The sequence below is a fragment of the Rana temporaria genome, chromosome 6 (assembly GCF_905171775.1).
Source record: "Rana temporaria chromosome 6, aRanTem1.1, whole genome shotgun sequence".
Classification (NCBI taxonomy): Eukaryota; Metazoa; Chordata; class Amphibia; order Anura; family Ranidae; genus Rana; species Rana temporaria.
Genome location: NC_053494.1, coordinates 121,330,541 through 121,346,968, shown reverse-complemented (window position 1 = coordinate 121,346,968; position 16,428 = coordinate 121,330,541). Strand labels below are relative to the sequence as shown.

At 46.3% G+C, this 16,428-nt stretch overlaps 1 protein-coding gene across 5 annotated transcripts in view; it reads right to left on the bottom strand.

The window, feature by feature from the left end:
* The window catches only part of PARD3B (par-3 family cell polarity regulator beta), a 1,737,215-nt gene that overhangs the window by 1,137,845 nt on the left and 582,942 nt on the right, over positions 1-16,428 (bottom strand). For all 5 annotated transcript variants that reach the window (XM_040357288.1, XM_040357287.1, XM_040357289.1 and 2 more), the window contains one exon: positions 1,020-1,190. In XM_040357288.1, coding sequence (XP_040213222.1) covers positions 1,020-1,190 — 171 coding nt within the window. The remainder of the gene's footprint in view (positions 1-1,019; positions 1,191-16,428) is intronic.

Here is a 16,428-nt window from a genome sequence, read left to right as displayed (position 1 = left end):
TGTAGTAACATTTTAACTTAAAAGTGTATACTTATTTTGTGAATATCCTCACATATTTACTTCATTGAATTCTGTGACATGTTTAAAATGAAAAGGCACTGCCGTGTCACACATTTCACAGAGCTTGCCTTCTAAACTACAAAAGTTCCTGAAAAGTCAAGATTCAGGAGGTGGAGTCACTGGGGAAGCCCAGGAAGAGGGAAGACTCTGTGCTTCCCCAGTGACGTAGCAGAGGGTACGTCAGAGGGTGCGGGGTCACGTGACGGGTGGCCCTACCTCCCCTATATAAGTAATGTCACAGCTCCAGCGCCTCATTCGCTGGGCTGTGTCCAGCTATGAGAGGAGGTTGGCGATGCTGCGCTCCGGATGGATGGATCTTCTCATCGCTGGAGCGGAGATCACCCGTTGCTGGATCTTCTCATCGCTGGAGATCACCCGCACTCGTCGCTGGATCGGGACAACGTGGGAGCAGGAAGCTGGGAACGACTATCACCGCTGGAGTTTTTTTCTTTTTTTTTTATTAATAAAGGACTTTATTCTACGGTGTGTGTGTGTTTTTTTTTTTTACAAGAATTTACACTTCCTTCGTGAAATGGTAGGGGTACAGTGTACCCCATTTTACACAGGGGGGTCAGGATCTGGGGGTCCCCTTTGTTAAAGGGGTCTTCCAGATTCTGATAAGCCTCCCGCCCACATACCCCCACAACCACTGGGCAAGGGTTGTGGGGATGAGACCCTTGTCCCCATCAACATGGTGTCCGCTCAACTCTAGTTATGTTTACTTTTTGTTTTTTTGCAATACAATTCCAAAAATATATTTTCCCCCAAAAATGTGTTTGAAAAACCGCTGCACAAATATGTTTGGGGGTTCTAAGCAATTTTCTAAAAAACTGATTGTTATATGTAAATAAAGAAAAAAAGGGCCAGAAAAGGCCTCATCTTCAAGAGGTTATATAATATCTTTGTATTACAATGTCTCCCACAATATACTGTTAACAGACACTTAGTTCTGAACCTACCTCTGTCTGTCTTTCCAACTTTCTCTGAATAACCAGCTGGATCATTCCACGAATGTTTCCCTCCATAGACATGGACCTTCGTAATGTTTCCATAGCTTCTTGATTTGTTTTACTCAGCAGACTCTCTCCATTTACAGCAAGAAGTTTGTCATTAACTCTCAGACGACCATCCTAAAAAATATACATGTACAAAAAGTTAGCAAAAATTGCTTGAAATGTTAGGCTCCATGCACACCGAATCTTGTTAGTGTTAATGAGCTTTGGAGTTTATTGGCTTTTTTCTAAACGCCCAAAATTTGCGTTCAAAGTGCCATTTTTTTGGCGGAAAAAAACGCTGAAAAATGCAGAAAAACGCTCAAACGCCGGTGCCAGCATTTTTTAATCCAAAAAAAAAGCTACACTGAAAAACGCTGATTAAAGCTATTGCAAAAACGCAAAAAAAAAATAGAAAAGGCTCCCTGCAAAGCTACTGGTGTTTTTTTTTATAGCTTTTATCTGCTTCAGTGTGCATGGAGCCTTAGGCTCCATGCACACTGAAGCTGATAAACTGCAGTTTATTGGCATTTGGGCTTTTTTTTTTTTAAAGCCCATAAACTGAACTCTATGTTAGCCTATGTGCCCATGCACACCTGGGCGTTTTTTTGTGTTAATGAGCTATGGAGTTTATTGGCTTTTTTTCTGAATGCCGGAAATTTGCCTTCAAAGTGCCGTTTTTCGGCAGGAAAAAATGCAAAAAAACGCAAAACACCCAAAAACGCTGGTGCCAGCGTTTTTTAATCCATTGAGAAAAAAAAAAAAGCTACACTGAAAAACGCTGATTAAAGCTATTGAAAAAACGCTAAAAAAACTTTGAAAGGATCCCTGCAAAGCTACTGGCGTTTTTTTTATAGCTTTTATCAGCTTCAGTGTGCATGGAGCCTTATGCTTTTGATAGTAGTTAATTTATATTGTTTAACAATTTTGATTGGACTATGAACACAAATTTCAAGTGCAATCCTAATATTGTTTGGGTGAGTACTTCCAATTGTTAAAGGCTGTTAATACACAAACTGATACAAAGCTTCAGGTACCAAGCTGACTAGTGATACTGTAGATAAAAGATCAATAATACATTAAGTAAATCAGTCACAAAGTGTACAGAATAAATGACTACATTTCAAACAATGAGGGAAACTGAAACAATTTTTCTTCCATCATATTCTTTTTGCTGCTTATTTACAAATAACTGAATTGACAATTTTCTGTGATCATTGCTTCTCCCACAGGAAAGTTTGTAGTCCATTGAGCTTTCCAGTTATCTAATTTGAGTTCTGCTATATTGCATTTTTTAATGAAGTGAAAGAGAGCAGAACACCATTTGTTTAAATGAACATCTAGTGGTATCGAAAACATATTCATTCAACAAAATGGGTATGAATATAACAGAAAATGAATGCTTGCAAACAGATTTATGTTTTGTCAGGCTGTCTAAAAAGTCAATATATAGACATTGCCAGCAGCTTCATCAAACAAGTCTACTACAGTCTTAATTTAAAGGTAACCAATTAAAACTTCAGCACTTCTACAGTAAATCATAGGTGACCTTGTACTTGTTTCAGCATTGCAGAACAAAGGACTCTATTATAGTTATAAAAGGCATCATGGTTCTTCAGTGAAAACAGAATATATACTCTCTGCTTTTCTAGCTTTCTTTAAAAGAAAAGCTAGCAAGTTTGGGGACTAAAGCCTTGTACACACGACCAGTTTTCCTGCCAAGAAAACTGCCAGGAGAGCTTTTGGCTGGGAAAACCGGCCATGTGTATGCTTCTTTGCAGTTTGTTTGACAGAAAAACTGCTGGGAATCCCAGTGGGAAAATAGAGAACCTGCTCTCTATTTTCCCGCCAGGATTACTAACGGTTTTAAACCCGGCAGTTTTCCTATGGGATTCCCGGCTAAAGCTCTCCCCGATGGGAAACCCGGCTGTGTGTACACGGGGAAACTTAATGAGCAGGTTCTCAGTTTTCCCGTCGGGATTCCTGGCGGACTTTATACCACCGAGAATCCCGGTTGTGTGTACGAGGCTTTACAGCAGTATAAAATAAATATTGTAGTAATCATAAAATATAATATTAATATAAATACTTGCTATTAAACATCATCTAGTTTGCACTTACCAATATACTTCTAATAAATATTATTTGGCTTGTTATGTTGATACTCCCCATGCTACATACTTATTTTAGGTTATTGACTCAAGATAAGAGAAGTCTGATCAGCACTGCACACAGACAACTAGCATTTTCAGTGAGATATCAGTAATGACAGATACATACATTTACCTGATTTTTCATTATGTATGTATGTATGTATGTATGTATGTATGTATGTATGTGTATATATATATATATATATATATATATATATATATATATATATATATATATATATATATATATATATACATATATATATATATACACAGTATATTCAGTGGTGTAGCATTGGGGGTTGGGGGGGTCGCGGCCCCAGGCACAACATTTGGGGGGTGAAATCCTCACGCCAGTGAGAGTCACTTAGTCTCCATCCTCAAAATGAATAGGGTCATGTGCGGCAGCAGGGCTGGCCTATCCTTAAATGTGGGTGGTGCATGCTCGAAGGCTGCTCCTGGAGTTCCAGTGTGGCAGACAGAGTCAAGGTCAGAATTGATTGATGACACAACAAGCAGGTGAGCAGCTGCCAGAGAGACAAGTGAGCAGTTAGAGAGTCACACTCCTGCCACATGTTAATTGCAGCAAGCAAACATGCAAATAAATCAATCAGTGTAGGAGGTCAGTGCAGGTGTTAGTGCAGGGGTCAGTGCAGGTGTTAGTGAAGTGGTCAGTCAGTGTAGGTGGTCAGTGTATGGGTCAGTACAGGTGTTAGTGTAGTGGTCAGTCAGTGCAGGTGTCAGGTAGGTCAGTGCAGGTGTTAGTGTAGTGGTCAGTGTAGGTGTCAGGTCAGTCAGTGCAGTGGACAGTCAGTGTAGTGGTCAGTGCAGGTGTCAGGTAGGTTTTTGTAGTGGTATGATAGGTCAGTACTATTGTACTATTTTTTATTAAGTTAGGGGGCACAAATTACCTACTTTGCCTCAGGTGCTGACAACCCACACTATGCTACGCTACTTGATACAATATAAACATAAACCTGATAAAACTGTCACAAGGGTAATACAATATTTATGGTTTTACTCCCAACCCCCTTCTCAAAATACTTAAAGTGGAGCTCCATCCAAAAGGGGAAGTTCTGCTTCAAGCACCCCCCCAAAAATATTCCCCAATTGGCATGTCAGTCATTTATTTATTTTTTAATGGGGGGGGGGGTACCTGTTGTGAACTGCAAATGTCAAATGAGTATATAATGCAGCATCACATTTTTCAGAGGAAAAAGGGGTACCACAGCGGAAAAGCAGGGGGGGGGAACAAGTTTGTATCAAGGAGCATATACGATTATGGAAATACTAGATAAGTCATTCCTGGATCGTCTCAATTCGGACCAGGGATGGAGAGGCTAAGTAGCGTGTTTTAAACAAGGGCCACACACTGAGTGGTATTGGCTGATATATGCTGTTGTCTATGTAGGGATTAAGAACAATATGTTGCTCTGGGGTCCAACTGCCAATATTGCCATTGGTTCTAAAACTTGCTCAGTTTAAGATGCTATACTCATGTGGCCATTTAGTATGTCAATGATCATACCTTGAGTAGGTGAAGAGGCAAGTTTCCAGAGGTGAACAATGGCAAGACAAATGACAATCAGGACATGAGTGACAACTGGGTGGAATTGTGAAGGCCAGGGCAATAGGTCTAGTGCAAATAGAGCCAACTGCAGGAATAATACATTATAGACATTAGTCAGTTCCTTAAGGAGGTAGTTGATGTCTCTCCAAAATGGGGTAACAACTGGGTATTCCCACCATGTGTGGAAAAGGTCACCGTCTATAGAACATTTTCTCCAGAACTCCTTGGGTTGGGTTGGAATTTGAGTTAATTTTACAGGGTTATAATACCAGTGATGGAAGATTTTCATTAACATTTCCCAATGAGTAATGTTTCTGGAGAACGTGGATGAAGGACAACATTTTTGGTACCATAAAGGAGGGGATATCTGAATTCATAGGGTAGATTCCCAATGTGTCATAGGCCTAGTTTTCTTCTCCATTGTTGGTCTTGAGAGTAGGTCATAGATGTATGATATACCTCGGGGCTTGTTGGGGTTGAGTTGAAAAAAGGTGATTATGTCTCTGGTTAGAGGATCAGGGGAGGATGCTGAAGATGATAGGATGTGGCAAATTTTCAGGTAAATAAGGAAGTCTTTATTGGGGATGTTATACAGTTCTCGGAAGGATCTGAGCTAATGTTGGTCGTATAGATTCCTCCACTGTTTCAATACCTGCAGAAATATTTTTTTGTAAGGGGAGGCCTGGAGAGAGGAGTTGTAGGGCCGAGAGTGGAAGTTAGGTTAGTGTGTGGGGGTGAATTCCCTTGGAGAATTGATGTATAGTCTTCCACAATATGGTTGTGTTAATGATCAGAAGAAAGGAGTGTGGCGGATGTAGTCCCAAGTTGCTGCCAAAGTTGATGAGATGTGCTGAGCAAGTGCTGCAGCTTCTATTTGGTGCCGAGGTTGAGTCGGAAGCCAGGACCACCAGTTTTTCACCTGGTCCAGGATTGTCGCTTTGTAGTATGTTTTAAGATTGGCAAAGCTGAGACCAGCATATGCTCCCGGGATAGAGGAGGGCTGCTTTAATGTGGGTTCTGTGTGATGCCCAGATTAACTTGTTGAGGAGTTGCTGCAGTTTCCTGAGGTCAGACTGTAGAATTTGGAGCAGAAGAGTTGCTAAAAAATACAGTATACATGGACAACAGAAACATCCTGGAGAGGGCAATTCACCCTGCCCAAGATGCTCTGACAATGTCCTGAAGTTTCTGACATAAATCTGTGAAAGTTGGTACAGAAGAGCATAGCAGAGAGAGAAGTCAAATGGTGAAACATGCTTTTGGACTATATTGCTGGGCTAGGAATCTCCCTCCCCTATTTCCCTGGGAATACCACGTAATACAAAGTCGTCTGAGATAAAAAAAATCTGTCCTCTTTGCAGGTAAGAGCAAAGGTAATTTTTTAAGTTGTTAAGCTCTGTGGCAGTGGCTTGGGAGGGGTTAAGTTTGTTTAAAGATTCAAGCGTTTTGATGCATTCTAGAAAGAAATCAATAGTGAGGGTTTGTTTTTACCCCTTGTATGACAGACTTATGGGCATTCCATAGGGTCACTGGGTTAGAGAAAGAGCCCACATTTTTCATCCAATCGTTTTTATTGGTTTTAACAGGAGTACAAGTACAATATGAACATTGTACGTCGCGCAACGACGTAGCTGAATGACATCCCTTAGTGAGGGAAACATAGCTTCGGAAACAGATTGCGGATAAACATCATTGTCAACTTAACGTAAACATATACGCACTATGGTCTCCACCCCTTCCCGGCCACCCCAATTGGGCTCTCTTTGTGGTCCAGGAGGGGGGGGAGCCGTCAATGAATACATATGGAGGGGGGGTAATCCCCTCAGGTGTGCAACAGAAACTTAAAGGGTCACATACTTTCAGAGAAACAGTGGACACATTGTTCGGTCAAGAATGGATTGGGTATCAACATCTAATGTACAGTACGGCTAGCTGTCATCGCAGTTCTAGAGCAGCGTACCCAGGGACCCCACGCTAATCGGCATCTCGCGCTTCGGTCAGCGCTGGCTGATGTTATGGTTTCGTAGCTGTAGTGTAGGTCCACAAGGTCAATTACTTGGTCAATGGTCGGGGCCCTCTCTGATCTCCAAAGTCTCGTTAAACAGAGTCTAGCAGACATTAGTATGTGCGTAGTAACGTATCTAAGGGGAGAAGGTATGTCCTCAATAGTCAGGTTGAGCAATGCGAGTCCAGGGGAGGGGAGCACAGGATGCATGGTAACAGTGGATATGAGATCGAAAGTGTTTTCCCAGTATGTTTGGATGGAGGGGCAAGTCCAGAATGTGTGGAGCATGTCCCCTTTAAGAGAGCTACATCTCCAGCATAGATTGGAAGCTTGGGGGCTGAAGGATGCCAGTCTATCTGGTGTCAGATACCACCGCAAAGAGATTTTTTGGGTAAGTTCCCAAAGAGCAGAGCACTTTGTGGAGGTGTAGACTGACTGGAGTGCTTTCATCCATTGTTCTTCAGAGAAGGTACGAGCCAAATCAACTTCCCAGCGAAGGTGGGAAGGCGACTTGGTAAATTGGGTTTTCATGTGTAGTAAGTGATAGAAGTGGGAGATTCCCTTAGTACGGGTTTCTGGGTCTGTAAGAAATGACCAGGTCTTTGGAGGTATGGTATAAATGGGCAGAGGTATCGTCTTGATGCAGTGACAGAGTCTTATGTATGTATAGAGTTCGGTAGGAGGGAGCTCAAACTCCTTCTGTAGCTGGGAGAAGGGTTTAGGCGCAGCGCCGCAAACTATTTGGTTCAGGAAAAGGATTCCCTTGAGGGTCCAATGGGCTAAGGACAGGTCCGGCGAGAGATAGTGAAGGGATTCTAGGGGTACTTGGTCAGGCTGCGGAGAGGTGGAGCAGGTAATACTAGCGATCAGTTTGCCCCAGGCTCTAGCCGTAGCTTTCATGGGAGGCGATAGGGAGGATGGAATCGTCGCCCCTAGAGGAATACTCAAAACCCAGTGTTTAAGGGAGGGGCGTGCGAGAGAGAGGCGTTCTATGTGACCCCATGGCGTTTTTGGACGTTCGCCGAACCATTCGGGCAGTTGGGCCAGAATAGCTGCGAGGTAGTAGTCTTCGAAGTCTATGGACCCCACGCCCCCCGCTAGTTTATGCTTAACAAGTTTTGAGTGGGCACACCTAGGTCTTTTACCTTTCCAGAGATGCTGATTGAGAAGAGTTTGTAGGGACCTAAAAAAGGACACGGGAAGTGGTATAGGTAGCGTTCTGAAATAGTACAGTATCTGTGGCAGGCATAGCATTTTAAATGCTGCCAATCTACCTGTCCACGAAAGTTTGTGTTGTGAGATGTGTTGAGAGTCCGAACGAATCTTGGCAAGGAGGGGTTGAAAGTTGGCTGAGAAGAGACGTTTAGTCGAGCGGGTCAGTTTAACCCCTAGGTAGGATATGTCACTGTCCGCCCAAGTGAATTGGTGTTGTAGTTGTAATAGGTTCTTAGTCGTGGCGTCTAGGTTAAGGTCTAATATAAACGATTTGGTAGTATTCACTTTATAGTACGACACATTGCTAAACCAGGTCAATAGTTTCTGTACTTCAACCAGGGAAGAGGCCGGATTTGTAAGGATTAAGATGACGTCGTCCGCAAAGAGACTGATTTTATGGGAGGTATGGCCAACCTGCATACCGGAGATGAAGGGGTTGTTTCTGATATGAGTTGCCAGGGGTTCCATGAGTAGGTTAAAGATGAGAGGGGATAAGGGACAACCTTGGCGTGTGCCATTAGTGATGGGGAATGAGCGGGAGATCATATCTGCTGTGAACACTTGGGCGGAAGGGGCGGAATATAGAGCCATAATGGCATTTAATATGAAACCTTGGAAACCGAATCGCTGGAGCACAGATCTAAGATAAGCCCAATGTACTCTATCGAACGCCTTCTCTGCATCCAAAGAAAGGAGCAGAGAAGGCGTTCCAGTTGATTCTGCATGGTGTATCAGGTTCAACAGTCTTCTAGTGGCATCTGATGCTTGCCTACCAACGGTGAAACCCGCTTGGTCCCTATGGACGAGGGTTGGCATGACTGATTTCAGTCTGTTTGCTATGGTTTTGGCGTATATTTTCAAATCTAGATTCAGCAACGAGATTGGGCGGAAATTTTGCGGCCTATTCGGCTCCTTCCCTGGTTTCGGTATCGTCACCACAAGGGCATTTAGAACATCAGGTGCAAATTGGGAAGAGGAGGCAGCAGCTCTGAACATCTCGGTCATGTGAGGGGTCAGGTGGGCAGAAAATCTTTTGTAGTACTCCCCCGAAAATCCGTCCGGACCAGGGGCTTTGCTAGAGGGGAGAGATCTAATAGTCATTGCAATTTCATGGGTTGTCACCGGGGCGTTGAGGGACAATAGCTGATCAGTGGACAGTGTGGGCAGTCGAATGGCTTGGAGGAAACTGTTGATGTCGTCTGGAGCAGGTTGCGGAGTATGGGGATCGTGTTGCAAGTTGTATAGGTCTCTGTAGTAGTCACTAAATGCGTTAGCTATGTCTTGGGGGTTAGTCAGGGATTCGTTGGAATGTGGATGAAATAGTTGGGGAATATTGGTTTTGGTACGTCTATTCTTTATGCGGTTAGCAAGTCTTTTTCCAGCCTTATTGGCCGTGGAGTATACAGTAGCCTTAACCTTCCTATGTAGATGTTCGTAGGAGTGAAGAAGTAGTGTTCGGAGCTCTCTCCTCAGGGTCATGAGTTGGTCAGGTAGGGAGGGGTGGGGGTTCGTCTTGTTTTTAGAGTCTAAGGAAGCTATTTGGGACGTTAAGTCATCAATGCGCTGCGTCCTCTTCTTTTTATGCATAGACCCTATTTTCATTAGCACCCCTCTCATATAAGCCTTGTGGGCCCTCCACACTACCCCGGGGTCAGACACTGAGCCTTCGTTGTGTGTAAAGAAATCTCTGATATGGCCTTCAATCTCTGATTCATACTCATCGTGCTCTAGGATGTAGTTATTTGCTCTCCATAAGAAAGTGTTTTGGGGCCGAGCAGAGATCTCAACGGCAATCGAGATTGGGGCATGGTCCGACCAGGTGGCAGTGTGGATCGCCGAGGCTGACATTTGCTGTAAGAGCCATTTATCTGTTAGGAACAGGTCAATTCGCGAATACGAATTATGTCTAGGGGAGAAAAAGGTGAAGTCCTTTTCAGTTCCATGGTGACATCTCCAGATGTCAAACAGGTTGTGGGACGAAATAAGTTTCTTCAATGGGGAATCTCGCCGGCTGCAGCCGTAGTGTCAAGGAGGGAATCCGGGGCAAGATTGAAGTCTCCACCTATAATCAGGTGCCCTTGTTGTAGAGGTTTGAGTGTCCTTAAGACTTTGTGAAAAAATTTCCTCTGGTGTGTATTTGGAGCATATACATTGACCAGGGTGAATTTCTAATCGGCGATGGTGCAAATCAAAAATATATAGCGGCCCTCAGGGTCCAAGACTACGTTCAGGGGCTGGAAGTCAATTGAGTTGTGGATCGCTAGCATAACTCCTCTGGTTTTAGTAGAGTGGGAGGCATGGTAGACATGTGGAAAGTGAGGGTTATTGCAGAGATGAGCATCTGCTTGGAGGAGGTGCGTCTCCTGAGTGAAGACAATATCCCCCCGGAGAGCCTTAACGGTTATCCAGAGTGAGTGTCTTTTTGCTGGGTGATTAAGCCCATTAACGTTTAGCGAAATAATATTGAGTGGCATCCTGGGCGATCAGTGCAGGTGTGTAGGAGGTAAACACTTACAGTTAGGTGGTCCCACCAGCGGCGGAGCAAGGAAGGAGGACAGTCAGGGGGAGACCAGAGAAAGACCAGGACTCAGGTGCAGAATTAAGGCTAGAGCTGCGGATAGAACAACATGTTACCACAAGGTCAAAAGTAATAACTTGTTAGTATGCGAGCACTGTCACGAGTCACTAAAAACACACCAGAACCAAAGAAAAAAAGAAAATGAGTTGAGAACTAAACGAGGACTATCCCTCAGTGTGGGAATTGAGTAGTTGAAACTTTGCGGGACCAACTTCCGAGGGTAGCGCTACAAAGGAGGTGGGGTCGAACTCAACCACGACCTCCGTCAGGGGGCAGAACAGTCCAACACAACAGGAGCTGAGGTAATTCAGGTAACGTTCAGTCAGGACCCGTGGGAGAAGAGTCGCAGTAAATGGCCCGTTGTTGCTCAGTGATTCATGCCATATCCACATTGTCAGGGTGTAGGTTCAGATTCCGGCGGGATGTGTTGCGGTCTTCGCGAGGCGGGAGCGGGGCGGGGGGCTCAGGCAGAATTCCCCAGGTGCGCAGGAGGTGTATACCTTTGTCTAGGTCGTTGACCACATGAGACTTTCCGTTGTTGGTAATGAGTAGCGAAGCTGGATATCTCCACTTGTACTGGATGTTGTGGTTCTGGAGACCCTTGGTGACTGGGCTCAGTTGTCTCCGCATCTGGAGAGTATATTTTGAGAGGTCTGGAAACAGCTGGAGATCCGTGAACGGAGCTGGCAAGGGGGTCTTTGATTTAACACCGAACATGAGCCGTTCCTTGACGTGGAAAAAATGGACGCGCATCAGCACATCTCTGGGCACCGTGGCAGCAAGATGGGGCGGTTTTGCGATTCTATGAATCCGATCAATAATGATGTCGCGGGGCGGCGCTTCTGGGAGTATGAGGTGAATGAGTTCCTTGGCGTACTTAGGGAGATCTGCAGGAAGTATGGATTCAGGAACCCCTCTTAGTTTAACGTTATTCCTGCGAGATCTGTCCTCTAAATCTGCGAGTTTACTACGCATCCATGTTTGTTCTTCTCTGACAGCCTCATACACATCAATCATGCTATTCACTGTTGAGGTACATTCAGTCATACTGCCTTCTATGTGGGATACTCTTTCCCCCAGAGAGTGGATGTCAGTGTTAATCTTTGTGAAAAGGGAGGACAGGTCAGTCATCAGGGATGCTTGCAATGACAGGAGCATATCCTTTAAAGTAGAGTCCAGCACTGGTTGGCCTGAGGTGGGGAAGGAGGCCACTGAGGAGTGTAAGGCCTGGTTGGATAGAAAAGCCGGGGCCTCAATTAGTGATGCGGCCGGCCGATTCGACGGCGCATCTAGCCGCATCTTAGCCTTGGCCGGGCTGCTGGTGAGGGGGTCTCTGTCCAGGGGGTGATCGGAGGATTCAGGGGGGTTCTGGCTGCCCGATCCGACTGAATTAACAGCCGTGGCAGCCTCGTGTGCGTCCCGCAGCGCGGCCTGGCCGGCGCCATTACTGACAGTACTGACCTTCCCCACCGGCTTGAAGGAGAACGCCGTCAATTTCTGGGGCTTGTATTCGGTCATCCTCTTCCTCGACATGATCTCCGAGGTCCGGGCTGTGTCAGGAGGATGGATGGCTGTGGATGTGGCTGTTGAGAGGGCCGTCGTGGCTGTGTATTTCTCCCTGGGCTGACGAGCTGCGAGGTTAGGCTGCCATCTTCAGCTCCGGTCGGCCACGCCCCAGAAAGAGCCCACATTTGAAGTAAAGGTGGCCTCAATCTTTGAACTGACCTGGTTCTGAGGTTCCAAAGTGCTGAGAAGAGAGGAATTAAGTTGTCACATAGTATGTAGGTAGTAGAGGAGATAGTGATGGATACTGAAGCGTGGTCAGACCATGTAAAAGTACCTATGGTGTTGGCTACAATTGTTTGTAGGAGGACTTTCAAAGCCAGAAACAGGTATATCCTGGAGTAGGATCTTTGGGTATGCGAGTAGAAGGAATAGTCCCTCTAAGTACCATGTTAAAACTTCCAGGGGTGATAAGAATCTTCAAGAAAGATGAGGGAGGAGAGGAGAGAGCTGTGGATTTATTTTGCTTCAGATTAGAAGCATCAAATTGGGGATCTAGGTTTTTATTAAAGTCGCTGCATATCACAATTTGGTCTCTGGGATAGTGCTGTAGCTTTTGTAGTAGGGATTTAAAGAAAGGTCTCTGGGGAGTATTGGAAGCATATATGTTGACAATTGTGAGATGATGGTTGTTGCATTAGGCAGACAAAATCAGGTATCTGCCTGAGGGGTCCTGTTCAACCTGGGTAAGAATGGAAGAGATTGAGGAGCAAACTGCTATCATGACCCCCCTGGCTTTTTTGTCAGCTTGTGCATGAAAACAGGTTGAAAAGGCATTGTGAGGATATTGAGGTGATTTTTTATCTGAAAAGTGCATCTGAACACATAGGATTATCTGCTTTGTGAGATAGCTTTGTGCAAAAGTAGTGGGCCGAGGGGACCTTCTGTCCATGTGCCGTGGAGCATATCCTTTAAAGTAGAGTCCAGCACTGGTTGGCCTGAGGTGGGGAAGGAGGCCACTGAGGAGTTTAAGGCCTGGTTGGATAGAAAAGCCGGGGCCTCAATTAGTGATGCGGCCGGCCGATTCGACGGCGCATCTAGCCGCATCTTAGCCTTGGCCGGGCTGCTGGTGAGGGGGTCTCTGTCCAGGGGGTGATCGGAGGATTCAGGGGGGTTCTGGCTGCCCGATCCGACTGAATTAACAGCCGTGGCAGCCTCGTGTGCGTCCCGCAGCGCGGCCTGGCCGGCGCCATTACTGACAGTACTGACCTTCCCCACCGGCTTGAAGGAGAACGCCGTCAATTTCTGGGGCTTGTATTCGGTCATCCTCTTCCTCGACATGATCTCCGAGGTCCGGGCTGTGTCAGGAGGATGGATGGCTGTGGATGTGGCTGTTGAGAGGGCCGTCGTGGCTGTGTATTTCTCCCTGGGCTGACGAGCTGCGAGGTTAGGCTGCCATCTTCAGCTCCGGTCGGCCACGCCCCAGAAAGAGCCCACATTTGAAGTAAAGGTGGCCTCAATCTTTGAACTGACCTGGTTCTGAGGTTCCAAAGTGCTGAGAAGAGAGGAATTAAGTTGTCACATAGTATGTAGGTAGTAGAGGAGATAGTGATGGATACTGAAGCGTGGTCAGACCATGTAAAAGTACCTATGGTGTTGGCTACAATTGTTTGTAGGAGGACTTTCAAAGCCAGAAACAGGTATATCCTGGAGTAGGATCTTTGGGTATGCGAGTAGAAGGAATAGTCCCTCTAAGTACCATGTTAAAACTTCCAGGGGTGATAAGAATCTTCAAGAAAGATGAGGGAGGAGAGGAGAGAGCTGTGGATTTATTTTGCTTCAGATTAGAAGCATCAAATTGGGGATCTAGGTTTTTATTAAAGTCGCTGCATATCACAATTTGGTCTCTGGGATAGTGCTGTAGCTTTTGTAGTAGGGATTTAAAGAAAGGTCTCTGGGGAGTATTGGAAGCATATATGTTGACAATTGTGAGATGATGGTTGTTGCATTAGGCAGACAAAATCAGGTATCTGCCTGAGGGGTCCTGTTCAACCTGGGTAAGAATGGAAGAGATTGAGGAGCAAACTGCTATCATGACCCCCCTGGCTTTTTTGTCAGCTTGTGCATGAAAACAGGTTGAAAAGGCATTGTGAGGATATTGAGGTGATTTTTTATCTGAAAAGTGCATCTGAACACATAGGATTATCTGCTTTGTGAGATAGCTTTGTGCAAAAGTAGTGGGCCGAGGGGACCTTCTGTCCATGTGCCGTGGCGCTGCCTGCGATGATCTGAGGTACTGAATGGGGAGGGGGGGGGGTGTTTGCACCTGGGGGGATTTCACTGAAGGGGGGGTGTTTGCACTGAGGGGGGGGTGTTGTACTAAGGGGGTGTTTGCACTGAGGGGGTTTTCACTAAGGGGGGTTTGCACTGGGGGGTTGCACCGAGGGGGTTTGCACTGAGGGGGGATTTGCACTGAGGGGGGTTGCACCAAGGGGGGTGTCTGCACTGAAGGGGGTCTGTGTAACATGCAGGGGTCCAGAGGTGCAGGTGGCTGTGTAATGTAAAAGGGATGCAGGGTGCTGTGTAATGTAAAAGGGTCCAGAGGTGCAGGGGGCTATGTGATGTAAAGGGGTCCAGTGGTGCAGGGGGCTGTGTAATGTAAAAGAGTCCAGAGGTGCAGGGGGCTATGAGATGTAAAGGGGGCCAGTGATGCAGGGTGCTGTGTAATGTAAAGGGGTGCAGAGGGCTGTGTAGTGTAAAAGGGTCCAGAGGTTCAGGGGGCTATGTGATGTAAAGGTGTGCAGAGGTGCAGGCGGCTGTGTAATGTAAAAGGGGTACAGTGATGCAGGGTGCTGTGTAATGTAAAAGGGTCCAGAGATGCAGGGGACTATGAGATGTAAAGGGGGCCAGTGATGCAGGGTACTGTGTAATGTAAAGGGGTCCTGTGATGCAGGGTGCTGTGTAATGTAAAGGGGTGCAGAGGGCTGTGTAGTGTAAAAGGGTCCAGAGGTGCATGGGGCTATGTGATGAAGGGGTGCAGAGGTGCAGGGTGCTGTGTAATGTAAAGGGGTGCAAGGTGTTGTGTAATGTAAAAGGGGTGCAGGGTGCTGTGTAATGTAAAGGGGTCCAGAGGTGCAGGGTGCTGTGTAATGTAAAGGGGTCCAGAGGTACAGGGTGCTGTGTAATGTAAAGGGGTCCAGGGGTGCAGGGTGCTGTGTAATGTAAAGGGGTCCAGTGATGCAGGGTGCTGTGTAATGTAAAGGGGTCCAGAGGTGCAGGGGGCTATGTGATGTAAAGTGGTGCAGGGTGCTGTGTAATGTAAAGGGGCCCATAGGTGCAGGGTGCTGTGTAATGTAAAAGGGTCCAGAGGTGAAGGTGGCTGTGAGATGTAAAGGGGTCCAGTGATGCAGGGTGCTGTGTAATGTAAAGGGGTGCAGAGGGCTGTGTAGTGTAAAAGGGTCCAGAGGTTCAGGGGGCTATGTGATGTAAAGGTGTGCAGAGGTGCAGGCGGCTGTGTAATGTAAAAGGGGTACAGTGATGCAGGGTGCTGTGTAATGTAAAAGGGTCCAGAGATGCAGGGGGCTATGAGATGTAAAGGGGACCAGTGATGCAGGGTACTGTGTAATGTAAAGGGGTCCTGTGATGCAGGGTGCTGTGTAATGTAAAGGGGTGCAGAGGGCTGTGTAGTGTAAAAGGGTCCAGAGGTGCAGGGGGCTATGTGATGAAGGGGTGCAGAGGTGCAGGGTGCTGTGTAATGTAAAGGGGTGCAAGGTGTTGTGTAATGTAAAGGGGTGCAGGGTGCTGTGTAATGTAAAGGGGTGCAGGGTGCTGTGTAATGTAAAGGGGTCCAGAGGTACAGGGTGCTGTGTAATGTAAAGGGGTCCAGAGGTGCAGGGTGATGTGTAATGTAAAGGGGTCCAGTGATGCAGGGTGCTGTGTAATGTAAAGGGGTCCAGAGGGCTATGTGATGTAAAGTGGTGCAGGGTGCTGTGTAATGTAAAGGGGCCCATAGGTGCAGGGTGCTGTGTAATGTAAAAGGGTCCAGAGGTGAAGGGGGCTGTGAGATGTAAAGGGGTCCAGTGATGCAGGGTGCTGTGTAATTTTAAAGGGGTCCAGTGATGCAGGGTACTGTGTAATGTAAAGAGGTCCAGAGGTGCAGGGTGCTATGTAATGTAAAGGGGTCCAGTGATGCAGGGTGCTGTGTAATGTAAATGGGTCCTGAGGTGAAGGGGGCTGTGAGATGTAAAGGGGTCCAGTGGTGCAGGGGGCTGTGTAATGTAAAAGGGTCCAGAGGTGAAGGGGGCTGTGAGATGTAAATGGGTCCAGTGATGCAGGGTGCTGTGTAATTTTAA